Source organism: Ambystoma mexicanum, chromosome 4p (genome assembly GCF_040938575.1).
Source record: "Ambystoma mexicanum isolate Mex_15411 chromosome 4p, UKY_AmexF1_1, whole genome shotgun sequence".
NCBI lineage: Eukaryota > Metazoa > Chordata > Amphibia > Caudata > Ambystomatidae > Ambystoma > Ambystoma mexicanum.
Genome location: NC_090927.1, coordinates 547,024,163 through 547,045,530, shown reverse-complemented (window position 1 = coordinate 547,045,530; position 21,368 = coordinate 547,024,163). Strand labels below are relative to the sequence as shown.

Genomic DNA, 21,368 nt, shown 5'->3' with positions numbered 1-21,368 from the left:
TACAGGCTTGTTCAGCCCCGTTCAGTGCGGCATTACCGCCCTGAAACCAGTACCCGTATGCGGCCACATACTTTCTTTCCAGTGATGGGACTTCGTACTGGAGTCGGATTCTGTGGCACCTGCTCATCGGCGCACGCAAGTCCTCTTCAGTTTACATGGTCGGGCATTCTGTGTCCCTTCTCCCCTTTGGTGTCTACACAACGGGACGTCAGTACTTCTAGTACTGCTACTTCACTTGCTTCCTGTCTCAGCTGTCAAAGCAGCAGCAGTCCCTGTGGTGCCCTGGGTCTCAACCCACCATGTCCTCTGCGTGGCTCTGTTCTTCATTGGAGGGACCGCCTCCCTCCTCTGCATCTCTGCGTGGTCAGTATTCTGCATTCTCCAGCTGATTCTCTCCTCTTCAGTTGACGTCCTGTTGTGCTTACAGTTGTTTTGAAGAAGTGTGAGGGCTGATTACCCAGTTTAGCTACTATTAATACTTGTACTACTACGCAGCAGAAGTAATGTCGTCACACTGGTGGGTTTATGAGGGAGAAAGTGCTCCAGGAAGTTATCTCATTACATTTCTGCTCAACAGATGTTGGAGACCTGCCATGAAAAATGTTTACTTAAAATGCATTTGCAATCCTTCAGTGTGGTGTAGGGGGATACCCAGTCAGGTTCAGTTTAGTCAGCTCCTCTGGGGAAAAATAACCCAAAGAATAACACCGCAGCACAAGTTTTCTAAACCCAGACCCTGTCATGAAATCCACAAACCAGATGCCCTGGGCATGACTCCCCTGATCCAGACTCCAAAGTCATGTACCACAGTCACCACACCAAATCTGGGTGTGATGGTACGTGTGAACTCATGTGGACTATGCCTTTGTTGTTCAAGAGCTGTACTGTGCTGCAGCAATGGTCAGACTATATTTCCTAATACACTAACACCTATAAGAACTTCTCCCATCTTCGGATTCCTCTTAAGGATTGAGACCCGAGCAGATGTGTGCTGTGTTTTAATCCCAGATCCAAGAATCCAGACTCACTATGCCTCCTCTTCTTGCTGCAAGACTACCAGAACCACCCTCAAAGCATATGACTACAAAGCATTCATATCATAAGCAGCCAACAAGAGCACACCGCTCTTCAAGGTCATGAAGCACTCCATCAAACCGCATAGGACCCCAAAACCAAAGAGATCCAATACAATCAAAATGTTCTTGCAGACATATCTATAAGATCCAAAGCTACACTGATCATCAGAATTCAAAAGGTTAACGATGGAGGAGCTTACAAATATCCTCACATCACTCAAGGCCATCTCCTATGAGGATGAGATCATCCCAGCCTACATCCTGAAGAACCTCACAAGAAACACTATAATTCCACACTATATATGTCTTACTCATACCAGACATCTTCCCTGACAAACTGAAAACTGGCCAGATCCAACCCTACTAAAAAAGCCCAACTCAACCCAGAAGACCTAGCAAAAGTCTCCCTTTCTCCCAAATGTACTTCAGTGGCAAAATTATCAAGAAGGCTGGCAAACTCCAACTACGCAAAAAGATCGTCAAACAAAATATTCAGGAATATATGTCTTGGTTATTACAAAAATGCAGCACAGAGACCACCATCATTCAGCTCATTGAAGAGACACTCCTATTTTAGCCAAAGGTGGCACATGCCTACTGGTCCTGCTCAATCTCTCTGTTGCATTTGATACAGTCAAACACAAAGTGCTACTCAAATGTCCACCCGCATGGAATTCAAAACCACAGTCCTTTAGTGGTTTGACTCCTAGCTCACCAAAATACACCAGCTCGTACAAATGAACACATGCAGATTACAACAACGCCCAGTGACCTGCATAGTCCCACAGGGCCCCATCCTCAGCCCTGTGTGATGAATCCCAGGATGTTGCCACTGCTTCCATAGGGGGAGACCCTTTCCATGAGGCCAGGGAGGTGAGGCCGCTACCCTATATTCCCCCTGAGGGTGGTACTCAGCAGGTGGATATCATGGGAAGGGAAACCCCCTGTGGAACCAGTGAGGACTATTGTGGGAGAACGCAGTATCTATCTAATACCTAGACATCTCCTTCACACACATTCTCTTCACCCCTATCCTCCGATCCCATATACTTCTATAGTATGCAAGAAGTAAAAAGTAATTGGGATGACTATCTTGAAGATCCAAATCAAGGAACTATGACAACGAGGTGGCACGGATCTGCAGGGATCACTCAGATAAACCTAACTGAGTCATCCAGTCTCCAGCCACAGACTTTATCAGATGCAGATATAAAAACTGACAACAGACTCACCCAAATGTCAAATGCCCCGGAGTGGAACCGCAAGAGGGACCAGTACTTGGAGTCGCTGAAGTGGTGGACTCCACCTGACATGCTGAGCGAACCGAGAGGTTGACTGGGAAAAGTACAAGTAGCGCAGCACTGCAGGATCACGTTGTCCGGCTGGAAGGAAAATGCTGTTCAGGGTCAGAAGCTGTGGATCCACGGCAGCAAGCCAAGAGGAGTCCCAGAGCGCCAGCAAAGTGGAGGAAGACCAGGGGGAGCCAGCGACTGACCGAAGGGCTGCAGCCAAGATCCTAAAGGTATTTGGGTGGCTGAGCCTATGGTTGGAAGTCCCCAGAGCCTAGAGTGTAATAATTGGTTATTTATAATTGGTTATTTATAACACACTTAATACCCAGAGGTTTCTAAGCACGGACCCGGGGATCGAACCTGTGTTGCTCTGCGTCGTCTTGCTTCCAAGGTGAGTGTGTTACCCCTGAGCTATCCTCCCGAGAGGAAACCCTAAAACCAACAGTGTTTGCAAAGTGGGGGAAAGAGGATAACCACTACGGGACACTAAGAGAAACATTATCACAATACTGTTTTCCGAGCGACCCTTAAAAAAAAAGATCATATCAAGTAGCAAGAAAATCCACTCTTCCTCATGACAGTACTTGGAGGGAAGGCGGCCCAGTGCTGTCAAATAAGAAAGTAGAAGGGTAAGGCAACTGTGAGAAAAAGATATGCAAACGCAGTACGTGGCAGGAGAGTAAACCAAGTCTGCATGTGAAATCAAAAGACTGTAAAGAGAACTGTGAGAGTAATACATATGGAGACAGTACTTGGCAGGTGAGTAAACAAGTCTGTGTTTGGTACTTAGGAACCTGGAAGAAAAGGGAACCAGGTCTGCCAGCCAGGGTCAGGGACCCTCCCACGTTTGAAGGAGTATCCAAACCACTTTTGTTCATCACAGTGCTTGTTAGGAGGAAACCAGTTCTACCAATCAGGGTTGAGGACACCAAAGACCGAGAAGGAGCCCGGGAAGGGCCAATTTAGAAAGGGAGACATATCCCCACCAATTGCTGAACTGTGTTGCAAGCCTAAGGAAGGCTGGGTAAGGCCACATCACCCCAGCAGTTGATGAACTGTTCGAGAAGTCAAAGAAAGGCTGGGGAAGGGAGACATCCCCCTAATACTTGAGAAAGCTTGTAAACCAAGAACTACCTTTGTATCCAGGTGAAAAGAGTAATTCCTCTGAACTAGGAAGGTCTGCTTTTACTTAGTTTAACATAGAGTGTGAGGGACAAAGCTAGGAATCTGACATAGGACTGTGGACTCTAGCTTTTTGGACATCCTGACTGTGACATTAGTCATATTGGTTGAGGCAGGGAAACCCCTCTGTTAGGAACCGTTTCCCTTACTGCCAGGCCGGTTTTGACAACCGACGTGGACACGCTGGTACCAAGGTGCTGTAAAGACACCTACCCATTAATATTGTGCACTGCATTTGCAGACTCCTTAAAGATGGCCGTCGGAAATGCCCTTCCATATTCCAAGGACATACTTGCTAATGTTCCTGCAAGATGGCCACCATGGAATGAACGCACAGGCCATTATGTTAATTGCCTTGTTTATGAATGATCTTATGTACTTTGAGTATTCCATGCTACTTTAGCCAAAAGGGTATTCTGTGCCTCTTTAGGCAAACAAGCGCTAGATCTGTTTCAGAGACATTACCTAAATAGTTATTTGGGGGTATTCAGGACATGTTTTATGAGTACCAGCAGTGGGACAAGTAAAGAAAGTCGTTGTAGACTCATACTTCATTGCCACGTTCTATAGGGACAGAGAAGAGTATTCCTGTGAAGCTAACAGGAACCTGTACTCTAGATGATTTGTGCTCAACAACCCAGGAAGGCAGGTAATCTCCTCCTGTTGTTCCTACTGACCCTACTTGTTTCAAGATCAGATCTGTAATAGTTATTAATAACATACCTTTGTTTTATTCCTTTTTTTCTGTTGTTTTTCTTGTTTTTTCTCTTTTATACTGTTTTAAATTGTATTATGTGAGATGTTGATGAAATATGCTGTTTTGTTGTTTTTTCTCTTTAAGGTTTCTAAAGGCTTATTTTGCCAAATAACAAACAAAACAAAAATTAATTGGCAGTGGTAGGTCTAATTATACGGTTCCTAATGATACTTAAAGCTACTAAGAACTGGAATAACCGGACACCCTCTTGGAGATAGGGCAAGATATGGATTCTTTTCGTTTTTCACTTTGAATAGATGTTTATGCCACACTCAATGAACACTCTGTGTCAGAGTCTTATTTCTGCACCCTTACACCCATCATCTTTAGTTGCTTAATGGAAAAAACATAAAAATCCACCAGTATGCTGATGGCACACAGCTATATCTGAAGTACAAACCTCAATGATATTCACCCACTGGAACGCTGCCTCTCCACCATTCAAGCATGGATGTCACGTGTCTACCTGAAACTCATCCCCACCAAAACAGAGTTCACCCTCTTCAGAGGTGTCATCAAACACACCCAAATTGGCAGATGGAGATGGATCTTGATTGCTCCTCCCCCTAACTAAGCACTAGTGCAAAGTCCCCCAGCTTCCTCGTCGATAACACACATCACCAAGAAGACACAAACCACACATCATTCCGCTCTAACTCCTGTGGTGAATCAAAGCGGTCATCCACGCCTCGGGCTTCGGTTCCATTGTCCAGGCCCTGGTGCTCTCCCACCTTCCAACCAAACACTGGTACCTCTGAAAGCTGTCCATCATGCTGCAGCACACCTCATTGCAGGACTGAAGAAATGTGACCACATTTCCTCCATTCTCAATGAATTACACTATTTACCTCTGGAAGCTTGCATCACCTTCAAGACAACCTGCATCCCCAAAGCTCTAATGTCCAAAACATCATTATACGTAGCAAAACATCATTATACGTAGCTGAAAAGATCACAATCTCATAAGGACAGCACAAGAGAAAGAGCCAAGATATTGCCAAACAGGAATTCAAGAGGTGCAAGAAGGAGAAGACCAGAAAATAAGAAGTCTCCTGTTATGCTGCCATGCTCTGAAACAAACCTCCTGCTAACATCAGACTGTAATCCCGGAAAATCCTGAAAACCCTGCTCTTGAAGTACACTGCACCAACAAATATAGTCTGACAAGACTGACTGTGTTGCATTCTGCCAAGTGTGGCACTATATAAATGTTCTATATACATACGTACATATCGGTGACATGAAGAACATTACTACATCTGGGAATGCCAGCAGCACTACAGTTCTCTTCTTCCCACTTAAAACCGGTGATGATATATATTGAAGCATTCCCCACCCGATATATATTTAAGCATTCACCACCAGACCCAGGAAATGTTAATTGTTTTAAGACTGCGAGGAGACACCGCTAATTGAGAAAATTAAACTGTTGGAATTAATAGTCTAGGCACAAGTAAGATGCTAAGCAGATTCACATATGGGAAATCAAGCACAGATCAACTTCCTGGTTGCAGATATGTCATTTTATTTTTCTTTACACAGCAAGCAGTGTGATCAATCAAGTGCATCTATCAAAAACAAAGTTCCCTTTAGACCGCCCAATCATATTCTCTCTCTGAATTACCTTCCGCCTTCATGTAGATGGCCACGTTCCCATTTACCAGGCCAGCAAATATGTGATGGGACGCGTAGGTCAGACTCATTACAGTTGACTTTTCTGGAGTGAAGAAGTGTTGAAGCCGTACCTTCTTTGAACCCTGACTACTTTTGTAAACAGAAATGCTGTCAAGAAAGAAAGGATATCATTTTAGCCTAAGAGTATTTAGCTTAAAAAAGAAACATCAGCCCACATTTGCAAATAAAGGCCTTAAAATTACAGTTCTTACATTTAAGATAAGATAACAGATTTTATCACCAAATATATGACTAATCTGTTTATAAACTGGTTCATTTAACTTTCATAAGGCTTTTGCCCACAGAGATTGAGAAGGGTTACCAGATGCATGCATGGTAAAATGTACAACTCAGAACATCTTTTCTTCTTTTTGTAAAGTCCCTATCTGCAGCATCTCATCATAAATGCAACCATTTCAGCTAAAAGGATGTACTAAACACACTGCAGACCTGCTTGCCAGCTGTCTGTACACTAATCATTGACCATCCTGAAAGTGCACTTGCCAGCTGAGGGACAAAGAAAGCAAAATCCCCATTGCAAATCCACTTTGAAAGTGTGTTTTACAACTCTATTGAGGCCATGGTGCATTTTAGTTTCTAAACAGTATAATACAGATATTGCAGTGCATGAGCGGGCAAATTGTACTACATTACAGAAAAACAGTTCACTCTGCCATGCAGCCACAAAGTCTCTCACTTTCCGGTTGAGTGAGAGGGGACGCAGAATACAGTTCTGAAAGGGAGGATGAAACGTTGTCTCTCTGAGGGTGTACACTAGTTCACTGTTAACTTTGTGCAGATGGCAACAACCCTATTGGGGGTCCTCAGAACTAGGTGGGTAGCATGCAAATCCATTAATCACAACCCTGGCTGTGTTACGCGAGGAGTCAGGAATGGAACTCAGACACAAGTTAGACATGGTTTTGGCTAAAGACATGATTTTTGCTGTCCCTGTTCTAGAGGGGTTTTCCTACCTAAACTCAAGTGAAAAGAATAATGTCTTTGGTCTTCCGTGTTTTTAGAAAAGTGGCAAGGCAATAAGTAACTCCAACAAAATGTCTCTCAAGGATATTTCTCATTGCTCCAGAGGGTGTATGTGTATCTCTTCCCCTGGATCCATCTTCATGTTTTTGTTTTTGTTTTTAATTGAATTTTATTAGGTTTTGAAAAACATAGTGATCACTGGCACATGTCAAAGCTAGAAACGTTCTTCACACCCCTCACTCCCCAAAAGTACATCAACATAAAACTATAAACCAGGTTTTTATTTTCCCCTCCCTCCTCGCCCCTAACCCCCCTCTGCAACAGTGTTATCTCTCACTAGTCAACTTATTATTATCGTCATCTGTAACAACGTGTGTGGCTCGTGCTTAACACATTCTTAGTCAGTAGTTTTTAATTGTTCAATTTAGGTGTAAATGGCAGCATTTTCTAGCGGTCTTCAGGTGATTGCTCTTCACGGTATTGCCCCTTCAGTGCACTTGTGGTCATATATTCATAACATGTTCGACTATCATTCCCCCCCTGGCGATCCTTGCTGGGAGTTGGCAATATATGCATTTACAAAGTCAGCCCACAACGACTCATACTGCGTGGCTTTCCCCTGGAGGGATGCAGTAATTCTTTCCATTGCACAGATATTTGTAGCGACAGTGACCCACTCTCTCTTACTCGGGCCGATTCCACTTTCCACTTGATCACCAAGCAGGCCCTTGCTGCAAGGAGAAGCGGGCCGCTATCCCCGTCATTCTTCTCATTTCACATTCACATGCTTCCAAACCAAACAAAATTAAGAGGAGTGCAGCCTCGCGGGAGAACCCATCTATCTGCCTGATCCAACCCAGGACCTCGTCCCAGTACACTTTCACCCGGGGGCACCCCCAACACATGTGCCAGTAATTGGCTTTCTCCCCACAATGGCGCCAGCACAGGGGACTTGCTGATTGGAACATTTTTCGACAACCTATCGGGGTCGTATTACCACCTGTGGAGAAGTTTGATGGCGTGTAATTTGTACTGGGCTGCTATAGATACCTGCAAGGCCCCTTTACAGATCTGTGTCCATAATTCAGGATCTAATTCCAACTTGAAGTCCCTTTCCCACTTTTGCTTTAGTTGGGCAGTGGACCCCTTCCCTGCTTCTATCAATGATCTGTACATGGCGGAGATCAGGCCCTTGGTTTCTATTGTCGTGTCTAGCAATTTCTCGAAAGGGGTGAGGCCTCTCTGTATCCTCTCTTTCCATTAATTTCTCATAAGGATGCCCTTAAGCTGCAAGAAAGAAAAGACTGGCAATGGGAGTATTCCCAGTGATTGTTCGAGTTCAGTGATCATAAGGAAATTTCCCCCCATCCAGAGTTGTCCCACCCTTTCGAGGCCTGCCTCAAACCACGTTTGGAACCGCTGGAGGCTAGGGAGCCCCTCGCGAACACCCAGAGCCCATATGTGGTTCAGAGGAGAAGGCCACATAGTTATTCCACGCATATCTACCCCTTCCCTCCAGATCTCACATATTGTGCCCAGTAGCGGGTGATTTCGGAGTCTTCAAAGGAATTTATCTCTAGGGACCCAAAGCCACTCTGTGACGGTGGCCGTAGCTAGGTTATGATTGTCAAGATGTACCCACTGTAATTCTGTCTGCCCTCTCAGGTGGGGGACCAGTACCCTTAACTGGACGGCATGACAGTATTTTTTAAGGTCGGAGAGACCTACCCCTCCCTTTTCCTTGGGTAGGATAAGGATCTCATAGGCTATCCTTGCCTTTTTCCCCTATCACAGGAATCTCAGAATGGCCCTTTTAACTTCTCCAAAGCATGCCTACGGGAGTTGTAGTGGGAGCATTTGAAACGGATAGAGAAATCTTGGGAGGCACACCATTTTAACTGCATTGAGCCTTCCGATCCATGAGATCGTGAGCTTCTGCCACTTATTAAAATCAGCATGGAAACTGGCTAGCAGGTAGGGAATATTGGCGTCATATAAAGTCTCCAAATCCTGCGTTAGGTTTATCCCTAGATAGCGGAGGGGGTTCTTTATATGTAAAAGAATGTCGTCGACATAAAAGGCTACCTTGCATTCCTTCCCCTTCACCTGAAGGCCTTGATGATCCGTTCTAAGCATCTGGGCGAGGGGTTCTAGGGAGAGTGCATCATCTTCATGTTTTATTAACAATGACAGCTATTGTCTTTTCTTTTTATGACTACAAAAACCCTTACATAATGTCCTTTGAGGTGTCAGGATACCTGGTATACTCTCCTGCCAGGGCCTCTTATAGTCACACACTTGTAATTGTCTGGTATACTCTCCTACTTGGGCTTCTTGTACTCACACACTTGTCTGTACTTCCACTCTTGTCAATTCACTACAGTAGCCCTTCTGGCTAATTCATTCTGTCCACGGCATATTGCCTCGTTAGTGTTTTGCTCACAGTTCCACTCTGGGTAATTTGCCACTTTAGCCTTTTTGGCTAGTTCACTTCGTCGGTTAAATGCTGACTTGTTATTGTTTCTTATATGTATATTTTATACACGTGGGCAAACTTCAAAGTTTCCCTTCTTTAACTGATGCACTTTCACTTTCTCTCTTTCTGACTTAATAAACGTCTTTCTTTCTCTGTCCTATTTTGTTCAATTACTAGCATGCAGCGCCAATATGCCCCGGTGTTCTCTTCGTCCCAGCGTCTACTCACCGGTTCTTCTTGATGTTCTTGACCTTCTCGCAGCCTCCTGATAACAGCCTTCGGTTGATTTCTTTCTCGCGCAGCTCTGCTTTCCAGGTCACTGATTCCTGAGGTTCTAGCTGGGCTTCTTTGCTTCGCATGGGTCTCCGATAAGTGCCTCACTGCCTGCCTTCTACCGCTGAATGCCGAGGAGCCCTGCATTGGATTCTGGCATTCCCGCCACAAGTAGTGTTCATTGTGCAGCTTAACACTTCTAAACACTTGAGCTGGTTGACTCCACCATCTTTCTCTCTACCTGCCGGTCGCAGAGAGGAGCAACCCACTCCCACCAGCAGTCTACAATGTTTTCTGGCAGTCTGTTTGAAATGTCCCGGGCACAGATGAGTGCTCCCAACAACTAGAGCATTGCCTGGGCTCGAGGCTTCTCCTGACCTGCATTCCTCTACTAATTCTCTGCGTCACAGTGTCAAGGTGCATCTGGGAACAGTAGTCCTTTTTAGTTAACTTGCACACAAAAATTGGAGGAATGTGCCCAATAGATTTTGTGGACAACTCAATGTTTGAAAGTTGCCCTGTATATTGGAGAGAGAGATTCAGCACTCTCCCTGGAGGGATCAGTGGAAGAATCACAGTAGGCCATTAGAGTTTTGCACATGGGGGATTCAACCTGCAAGGAGAAATGAGGATACCATGTCTCATACTCTGATACCTCCACTCCCTACCGGTGGTTGTCTCCCCCATGTGATCCTCCCTCATACAGCTGCCCCCATGGTCAGGATCAGGTAGTGGCTGCCTTGCCCTAGCCACATGGGGGGAAGTCACCGCCTGAAAGGGAGTAATGATATCAATGGATTCATTACAGTTAACATTGACAGAGGAACATGGTTTCCACATGACAGGTGGCACAGAAGCACACAGCATGTCTTTAGCCTCCTCTTTGGGTGGCAGGCATCTCCTGGGCGTCTTCTTTCCCCCTCCCTTATGAAAAGTAGATGTTGTACCTCCATCAGCTAGCACCTACATTTGATGTATTCCTTGAAACGTTGATTGCTGACAAGCAATGCATGCATTGTATTGTCAAATATGATCTAATCATATGTAATGCTCTCTGTTAAATAATGTAAACTTGGAATGGCTTTACAATGAATACAATGTAATTAATGTTAAACATAGCAATACAAAATAAGCACAGAAAACATGTATGTTGTAGGCTGAAAACTAAATTAGGCAATGCAAAGGAACTTTTCCGTAATTGTGCTCTCCTGTGAAAGGGACTATACAGCACTCTGCAACTTGAATGTTGGTATTCTGCACGGAAATTGTACTGTGACACAGCCTGTTTCCAGGCCCTGTCGGGGAAAGAAGGTCTAACTCCATCTCTGACCATTTGAGGGTGCCAGGGTACTTTGCTAAGAAGCCCCTTCCCATCCCCTTACCTGTGGAGAAGGTGGAGCTGGCACAGCAGTGAGACGCCAGAGGAGAGGTTGGGCAGCATGGCCCGAGAGGATCCTCTGATGGCGTGATGTGGCAGAGAGCGGAACGCTGTGAATGGTGTCCTTGGAGGACCATTGGCAGAGAGAAAAGAGAGGGCGGCACCAGCACAGAGAGGGATGCCGAAAGACAAGTCAAAACGAAAACCATGATCAGGGTTCTCACAGTGTTATATTTTAGGCTTATTTGGAAGGGCACCCTGGAAAGAGATTGAAGTATGCCTGGCTGGCTATTAGTTACAACATCAAAAGAGACAAGTCCTTACACAGACAATAACCTCAGACCATAACAGAATATGAGGAGTCAAAAGAATATATCAGTTCTATTAGAAAATACTACTACAATGATACCTTTGTTCTAAAGAATGTCATTCTGAGTAGATGATTTCTGTTGATAGGAGACGGCTACATATAACTGAAATGCACATTAGTACCTATAACAAAATCCTATTTAAATAAAGGAGCATTCAAAGAGGGCATGAGGGAAAAGCTATTTAGTTACAACTTGATATGCTTTTGTCCGATTTTAAAACAACAAAACTTAGATTCAGGGATTAAACATAGATCACATGCAATAAAAACCATGTAATCAAATGTTAAAATGTATGATTAATACATGTGCATATTTTAATAACTCCATTATGCATGCAGTATCAAAAACATAAATGCCATCTCCAGATTCAGAATATTCTTGTGAATCTGAATAGATAATTCTCATCAATATCACATGTCTATATTGAGAATTAAAAGAAAGTAAATACTCCAGTCCAATTTTGGTTCCTTATTACTAAGGGAAGGGTTAGCACACAGCTGACACATACCTTGTGATACAGATAGTTTAATAGGCCCATTAAAGTATGGACTGTGGCCTTGGAGGGTGTATGTAAGTGAAGGGAACCTATCAGAGGCTCTGACGAATCTAATCAAATGATGCTGCATGGATGGAGCTTGCTGTTTATTTAAACTCCAATACATAGGAAGAAGAGTGGGTTTTGGGAAAGCAGAAAAGCAAGATAATCTGTCCGAGAGTAGAAAAGCTGATTGGGAGTGCAACTGGAAGTAGCTGATCAACAATTTCCTGAAACCAGCCTTCCTTTTCCAGACGGGACTAAAAGTGAAGGCCTTTCCCAAGACTGAATCTGATTACCTAAGAGGGATTTTTGGAGCAAGTGGTCAGCCTGAAAAAAGTGCTTATCTGGTAGCTTTGCCTGAAGTCAGTATATGTCTCTACATGTCCTGGGCATTTGAAAGACAAACTAAAAGTGAGTAAAATGATCCCAGAGTATTTAGAGGAAAGTCCCAGGGATTAAATCGCAAATAGCAAGTACAAATATTATTGCGGAACCATGTTAACAAGAAAGGTCACTAAAAGGGGGAATATAGTACAACGTGTACCTGCTTTATGATTGATAACTAAAATTGAAACCTAGATAGCTGCAGCAAAATGAGGCTTTTTATGTAGCAATACGGGATCTCTGCAGGACTTAGCCATCCTAAAATGTGGGATAAAACCCCCTTGTGATTTGTATTTTCTAAAGACGATAAAGTAATTAAAACCTATTATTCAGGGAACACTTTGATCTGCTATGTTTTGAGGTTGGATATGGTTCCTTCAGAATAGGGAGAGAGTTAGGAACTGTTTTCCCTGCATTCCAAAAATAAACGGAATTCCTAAACCCAATTATTCAAACTAAATACAACTAATTCAACACCTCCACAATATCAATTGTATCTATGCCCAAGTTAGGATACAATTGTTTGTCACATATAGGTCCAAAATCTTAGTCTAAATTAGCCCAAGGATCAGTGAGTAAATGCTTTTCTCAAATGCCAATATGTGTCAATGTTTCCAGAGAAAACAAAGTGAATTGTTTTGCTCCAAATTTTGAAAACATTAGCAAGACAATATAAGGCTGACTGAATTTTCCTTTCTGTAGATGCACCATGCAAAATCACAACAAATATCACCAAGTAAAGATGTGCAAGAGCCACACTTTTGTAATCTGCACTGGATCTGATACCAATGCAGACAGGCCCTTTTTTTTAGATCAGAAGAGGGGACATATGAAAGAGGATTAAGGACTGTGCTTGAATACAATCATCGAGCACGGAATGTGGGATGACTTCAACAGTATTTGCTCACATTTCACGCTCTCCTGACAGAAATGTTTTATTGCCACTTGTCACAGATGGCCTCAGGAACGCACCAACTCCCAAAGCCAGTTCAACAGGCTCTCTAAGGGCCGTCCCTCTCTCTATTTAACATAGGAATGGGCAGACCCATGGCATCCTTCAGCTCTATGTTTGTCACTAGAGATCAGTAACTCCTACTATCCAATAGTGTTCTGTCAGTGAGGGCCTAAAGTGAAACATCTTCTCCCTTTAAGCTCCCTCTGGGAACAATCGACAGTGTCCCTGACTTAAGTTCCCCAATGCAAAATAGCATGTGGGTAACTGTCTCCCAGCCACTCAAGCCTCACTTGGTCCTTTCCTTCTACATCCTGGTGTACCTCCCCCTATGTGTCTCTGTCATTTTCCTGTTTCTCTCTTCTTATGCTCCACCCACTCTCTATCCTATTTCTCTCCCTCACACTTCCTCTTCTGTCCCTTTGGGTGTTTCTCTCTCTCTCTCTCTCTCTCTCTCTCTCTCCCTCCCCCTCTCTCCCTACTACCTTCCTCCACCCTCCAATTGTACTTTCTCCTATTCACTCTTTTCCTCCTCCACACAATAATACTCTTCTGCTGCTACCCCTCTCGCCACTGCAACTACTCACCCCTCTCCACACTTCTAGTCCACTGTCCTCTCCACACTACTAATCCCCTCTCCACACTACTACAATTAAAAAACCACCCTCTCATTCAGTCAGTCTCCTTTCACTCCCTCAGTCACCTTCTCACTCACACCCTGCTCTTCCCAAACCATTTCAGTCACTCCCCGGCGCGCTCACTCAAACCCAAGTACCACTTTCTCTCACTAACCAATAACTGACCTTGAACCCTGCCACAGTTGGCACAGACAATTCAGACAGAGTAGGGATTTGTATTAAAATTACGGCACAAGGTATACAGTGGATTCTTTGAGCAATGATTCATTTGTTCAAGACAGAGACAGGTCAGTAGTTCAATCAAATGCACCGTTTGACGAAGGGCTGTAGTAAGGGGCACTAGGGCTGCCCCTTTCTCTCTCATCTTCCCACAGACCTCTTCCCTAGCTCGGGCATCCAAAATTATGGTTAGTGCTATTGATTGTTGACTCCTACTGTCTAATGTCTGGCTTATTCTTATGATGTTTTCCTTAAAAGCAGGCTCACTGACTCCCTCAGGGACTTCCTAACTTCCCTTACCCTTACCAAACATTAGTATTGAAATTGCGCTTTAAGATTTTCCAGATTCCACTCACAACCACTGATACTTTGCCCTTCTACACTACCTGCTTCCTCTCTTTGACTCCCCCACCAACCTTCTGTCCCTCTGATGTGTCACTCAATATCTGCCACCACCGTTTGAAGTTAACGCTTCTTCTCTTCCCATTGTACTACCACTCCTCATCCAACTACTACTCCTCCTCCTACCACATTATTGCTCCTCCTCCAAACCTACTACTATGACCAAACTACTACTACTCCACCACCACACTACTCCCACGCTACCCCCACTCCTCTAAACAAACATCCTCCTTTCACCAAGTACCATTCAATTCACAGTTACTCCTTACAATAACTTCTATTCACCTGCCACACATAAATGGACACTCACACTCAGACTGTAATACCCTTACACTGACTAAGCTAGTACCTCACTTTTCTCCAATAAACGCCTCCACACTCTGTTGCTCCTTCCTTCCTCTTTCGGGTCTCATTATTCACCACCGCTACCTCCATTGTTGACCTCACCGAACCCCCAAAAAACATACTTCCTGTTTAAATATCCCTCCCCCTATGCTGATTGGCCATCTCTCCCTATCCAATTGGACCCTGTCTTCCTCCTACTTCCATGGGATTGGTCCTCTATCCCTCTCCAATACTTACCTGTCCTTTCCTCCAAATGATGTTTATGTGTGAGAGAAAAGCATAAAGCAGGGTGGCCGTGGTGGGCTAGTGCCTAAAGTCGAATTAGGGGCCCGCTTCCGTGGTCCTTACTGGTAGGTCTCTGAGCTGGCAATGTCCCACTCTCCGGTCTATGCCCTGGGTGGTCGAGGACTGGCACAAAGTTTTGGTCAGCATACTGCAGGGTTTTCCTCAGTGAGCATCTGTGTGTTGTGCGATCGCGATTGTCCTGCTGTGCAGTTCTCTCCTTCCTGAGCTCCTGTTGCGGTTGCTAGGTTCGCTGCATCCTGGAGGTTTGTTCTTCTATATGGGTGTCTCAGGCTTGAATAATGTGTTGCAGTGGTGTGGCACTGCTTGGTATCTCACATTCATTAGGTTGTCTACTGCAGATGCTCTGGAAGGAAAAGAAAACAAGGGTGAGCTTTGTTGGGAAGAGGCATGGCGTGAGACTATGGCATAAGGCTGTAAAGCATGTAGACACAAGGGGAAGGGGTAGAAATTGCCCCACCCAATTGCCCTCTGCTTCTTCAGAGTCGGAACTGGCTCTGGATTACTTGGTGGCAGTGTACTGGCCTTGTCACAATAGTACTTCAGTGTTTCTCCTCCACATCTCCTAGACCTTACCTTCTCCTCTTGTTCTCTTGGTCCACCTTTGTCTCCTCTGACCTCACCCGAACAACCCACAGCTTTCTGTTTCCAGCCTGCTCCTTTATGCTCAACCCTCTCGCCTCATTGGCTCTTCTCATTCACTGATTCCTGGGGCCACTTTCTGCCTTTGCCCTCCCTAAGAATTTGGCTACAATCAGCAAAACACATAAAAGACGTGTCTAAGCCTTGTGAAGGCATCATGAAGTAAGACACAGACAAAAGATTCACTTTTCTAAAATAGAGTTTTTGTTTCTCAAATGTCAGATTGGAGAAACGCCTAATTTGCCCTATGCTAAATTGGGATTTCCCTACCTAAAGAAACTAAGGATTGTCTGCGTTGTAAAGTTCAACTAAAAAGTCAGTCTGTGTTCAAAACCTATGCTTGCCCTCACAACTAAATCTATACAATTTGTAAGGATGTCAGCAACCAAAGAAACAGTGTTCAAAGTTCTGAGCTTCATCCAGCTCTTGGTTTATTTTCAATTTCTTATTCCTCAGGTTCAAAACAGTTCAACAAAGTTCCAAACAATCTCAGGTTTCCCTTTCACAAGTTCAACACAGTTCACAGTTAAAACAACTTTATCAGCTTTCAGTAGGAATGGTAATCTTATAGGCTTACTAACCATTCACTTGGCTCTTTCTTCTCTTTAGTCACTTCCAGACTGATGAGACAAAACAACTTCAATCTCCTTGTTATCCTTGGCTCACTCTGAGTAGGGGTTACTCTGTCTAGGCACAGTTGTCGGACCACACGGTCTACCCATCACTGGTCGCGCAATTGATAACCCTTGGCACTTTATAATGTTCACTGATTCTTATTGGACTACTTTGCCACCATATGTATCCTCTCTGCACTGGTGACATTAGTCCAATTGCACTCTTATTTATTCTTGTCAGTCGCTTGACTGTGCCAACACGTGCCTTTCCCACACTTCGCTTTGATGTGTTTATTTCTTGTTATCACCCTGCTTTCACAATAGCCAATAGTGCTTCTTATTTGCCTTTCACGTGCTTCACCAATTCTCATTACTGGTTTTCAATGGGCTTTTTGCTTTTACATTGTTCATGAATGGTTTTCCTTAATTTCACTGTGCTCATAAATACACATCACTTGCTCTCCATTTGTGCGGTATTTTCATTTCACTTGTGCATAACTTTTCTTTAGTTTGGTATTCAATATTTGTTAATTACTTGGTAATTCCCTCAACTCTTAATAATTTACATCGGGTCTAGACCCATTTATTATATGTATTATTTTGTTCAGTCCCATCTTTGGCCCAGATTAAGCCCCCAGAGTGCCTGGTATTAGTGTCTCTCCCCGTCACTCACCAATATGCGGCAGCTCCTCTGGGTTATTGCGTGATCCTCTTTTACTTTTCTCTCGCTTCCCTCTCTCACATCGGTAGCACCAGTGAGCCGCGCTTGTCTCTTCCACACGTTCTTGCTCTACTCCCCTAGGCCCCTCCACACAGGTGATCCTCCCTCACATATCCACCCACGGGTCGGGATCCAAAAGCGATGGCCCTTCCCTTGCCACCTGAGAGGAAGATTCAATGGGAGGATGCTCTTAGGTTCCTCACAGCCATACCCCCTCTCAAATGCAGGTCAGCAAGGTGTTAATGGTGGCCCTCTATAATGATCAATTTTCAATTCTGTCCTTGAAACAAGTTTGCCAGTTTGTTTGGTGAACTTTACTTGTGGAGATATGCAATTAATTTGGGGAGTGCTTGGTGTGCCGCCCTCACTGGTGAGGGGTGCAAACTGCTCTAAATGCTTGCTGCGGATGTTAACGCATTCTGTGCCCTGTTTGCTGGCCTATGTCGGTTCTGCATAGGCTGCTAGAGGCGCCGGGCAGCTTTGTCTGCTTCCCCTGTGGGCTTCCTGCTCACAGCAGTGGTGCTTTGGTATGTCAGCAGCCACTCTACGCAACTTGTCACATTAAGACAGGTACAAAGGAAAGGAACAGGGACTGGGACTCTCTCAACTACCAACCATCCCCCTCAGATGCAGGACTGGCTCTGGCTTTCACCCTGGTAGGCCTTCCACCCCAGGCATAGAGGGATCACTGAACCTGTCACACACTCCACCTCCATTCCAGGTCTTGGATCAGCATTGCAGTTTTGAGTGCCTTTCTGGTGTCAGAATTACTGCCGATGGAATTATTGCTAGTCGTAATTCTACCAAAATCCCCATGGAGTCGTTTGGACTCCATAAATGGGGACTAACATCGCCATAACACCACTTGTAATCCGGCGGTAATTACGCCAGACCAAATGGCAGTAATGGTAAATCCGTGGTAAATCCGTTCGGCAGTATTCTGGCAGATTTACACCGGAATGCCGCCAAACCTGTAATGAGGCCTTTGGTGTGGTTTCTTTCCTTGAAGCTGGCTAAGAAACCTACATCTTCCCCAGACGAGTGAAACAGATGCTTGTAATCAAAATGGCACATGTTTTGAAGTTTGTGAGACTACAATAAAAGAAAAACAATGTTCCCATGTTTGTATGTGAGAATCACCATTTGCCTGCTGGTGATAAGAGTATCATACAGATTCTCTGAGCCAGAACAGCTGAAACAGATGTGTATAGTGATTTATATAAGATATAATCAGCACAATCAATTGGGCTTGGATGTGATCAGATTTGTCTTGGAACGTCCTCAGCGACTGATTTACAAATGCACAGACCCTGAGAAGGAAGTTAAGTGTGTGTTTTGACACCTTTACCTACAAAGGACCATGTTTTGGTTGCAGTCCATTCATTTAATTGTCTCTTGAAAGCCTTCTGAATATTAATACCAGTGCATGGGTGAGTTGGGTTTTCACTTATAAGTTCAAAACCTGTAGATCCTGCATCTGCCACTTTGACAGCAATTTGAAGCTGGATTATTTACTTTATCATTTGTATTTATTTGGCATTTATTTGGCCTTGGATTAAAGCGCTATACAAAAACATTTCCAGGCAAACGATTAGGTACAATAAGCTGATGATTGATTGTGTTACAAAACAATTCCAGGTAAAGAATTAGGACTGAAGAAGATAGGTCTTTAAGTACGGCATGCAGGGTAAGAAGTAGTAGAATGGTAGGGGAAAGGGAGCACATTCGAGTGATAAGGAGCAAGAAGAGAGAATGAACGGAATCAGGATTGGGCACAAGGGGGCGAGGGACAGATAGTAAGAACTGACATTGAGAACAAAGTGAGCAAGCAGGGGTATATAAGGAGACCAAAGATGAGAGATATGTTGGAGCAAGATCACAGAGGGACTTAAACACAATACAAAGAAAATTGAATTTGAGCAGGGATGAAAAAGACAGCCAACCAAGCGAGGACAGAGATTGTGAAATGGAATTGCGAGGCGATAACTGGGCCAAAGAGAATAGTAGAACAGTAAAAGAGGCAAGAGAAAATAAGAGATGAGATCAGGAGTTTGGTAGCGCCAAAGGTCATAAAAAAGTGGGCTTTATGAATATTAAAGAGATTGAAGGAACAAGAATGGGAGATATGGAGGGAAAAGGATAAGTCTGTGTCAAGGTAAAGACTGAGATTGCGAGCAGTGCTGGAAAGAGATAGAGAGGAAGAAGGGAAAGAGACATAGAAGGGAGGGGAAGGGGGGGATAGTGGTGGCAGGGAAGAAGAGAACTTAAGTTTTCAATGAGTTGAGAAAAAGAAAGTGGTCCGACATCCAAAATTTGATAGCAAGTAAACAGGAAGATAGGATATCATGTATAGCCAGAGTACATGAATAGAAGAGAGAAAAAGTTGTGTGTCATCAGCATAAAAGTGGTGGGAAATCCCAAAGGATGAGATAATAGCAGCAAGAGGATAAATACAAAGGGAGAAGAGAAAGGGACCAAGAAGGGAGCCTTGTGGGATGCCATGAAGAAGGGGAAAAACGTTTGAGAGGAGGAACCAGCCCAAGAGACAGAATATGTACAGTTAAAGAGATAGGAACGAAACCAAGCAACAACAGTCAACAAACCCAAAAGAAGCCACAGAGGCTAAGAGAAGAGTGTGACCAACTGTGTTGAAAGACACAGACAGATCTAAAATAATGTGAAGAGAGGAATGCTTAGTGTACTGAGCAGAGAGCAGGGAATTGCAAACAGAGAGAAGAGCAGTCTCAGTTGAGTGAGAGGGACGTAAACCAGACTGGAGAGAAGGATGAATAGAGTTATCATTAACAAAGGTAGAAACATGAGTATAGAGTAGCCTCTCCAGCAGTTTCGAGGTATAGGGAAGAAGAGAGATTGAGTGAAAGTTAGAAGGCAGCGAGGGGTTGGGAGATAGCTTCTTGAGAATAGGGAGAAAAGAAACATGCTTAAAGCAAAAGGGAAAGATTGATGTGAAAAGAGAGGTGTTAAGGAGAAGGGTGAGGCAGGAGACAAGAGAAGGATAGACTTTGGGGATTAGAGAAGATGGAATAGGATCAGAAGGTGAAGCAGTGGGATGGGGACAAGTCATAAGGGAAGAGGTCTCCAAATTGGTAATGAGTGAGAAAGAAGAGATTAGGGACGTGGGGGAAAAAGCAGCAAGATAAAAGATAAAGGGAACAATGGCAGCACAAAGAGAAGCAACTTTGGTTGAAAAATGCATGGCAAAGTAGGAAGCAGTAAGAGTAGAGTGGAGAGAATGATCAGGAGCAGGCAGTATTAGGAGACGAGAAAGAGACTGAAAAAGACACCGGGGTGAGCAGATTGGGCATGGAGAAGGTCAGAGTAGTAATTAGGCTTAGCTGTAAGAAGAGCCTCATCATAGAGAGAGAGGTAGGATGAAAAAGAAAAGGAATCAGACTCACAGTGGGACTTGCGCCAGCGGTGTTCAAGACGACGAAGGATTTGCTGCATTGAGCAGAGATAGGAAGATGCCAGGGTTGAGGGGGTTTGGAGAGGGAGAGAAAGAAGCAGGATAAAGGGTATCAAGAGAAGAGGAAAGAGAAGTTGTAGCATCATTAGCAGAGTGGGGAGAGAATGTGGAATGAGAGGGAAGAGCAGAAATGCAGGATCAGATAAATAGAGGAGTATTAAGGGCAAAGAGATCACGACAGAAATGGGTGGATGCCTATGTACCAGCGAAGGGAGGTATAATTGCCAGATGAACAACTAATGTTTGTTATTTACAAATGGACAGACAACTATTTGGTTCACTTTGAGGGGATTTAACTGACATCTGTTGTGCCAAGAAAGGCAGAATATGCTACTCATAGGTTGTAGTTAGATCTGTCCACAGTTCTTGAGGAATAAATGCCACAAAAATAATGGATGCATGTTTGTAAAAAGGAGAATGTTGTATATCAGTTTCATATAGATTCAAGAGAGTTTGGGGAAGAATGTACAATCCTAGCTACCCTGTACCCCAAGAAAACCAGAATCATTCCATTTAAACCACAAATAAAATGCTGCTAGTTAGGACATTATAAAGAGTTTGAAAATCATGTTTTTTAAACATCTGATTATTCCTGTTATACTCTCCTTTTGATGTCAATATCCAGGGAGCTTGTTCAACGGGATGACTATGACGAGTATA

The 21,368-nt window shown here is 44.0% G+C and overlaps 1 protein-coding gene across 2 annotated transcripts in view; it reads right to left on the bottom strand.

Annotated features, from left to right (window-relative positions):
* Nucleotides 1–21,368, bottom strand: part of ARHGEF10 (Rho guanine nucleotide exchange factor 10) — a 1,326,864-nt gene that overhangs the window by 434,747 nt on the left and 870,749 nt on the right. For both annotated transcript variants that reach the window (XM_069606090.1, XM_069606091.1), the window contains exon 25: nt 5,932–6,089. In XM_069606090.1, the coding sequence (XP_069462191.1) occupies nt 5,932–6,089 (158 nt within the window). The remainder of the gene's footprint in view (nt 1–5,931; nt 6,090–21,368) is intronic.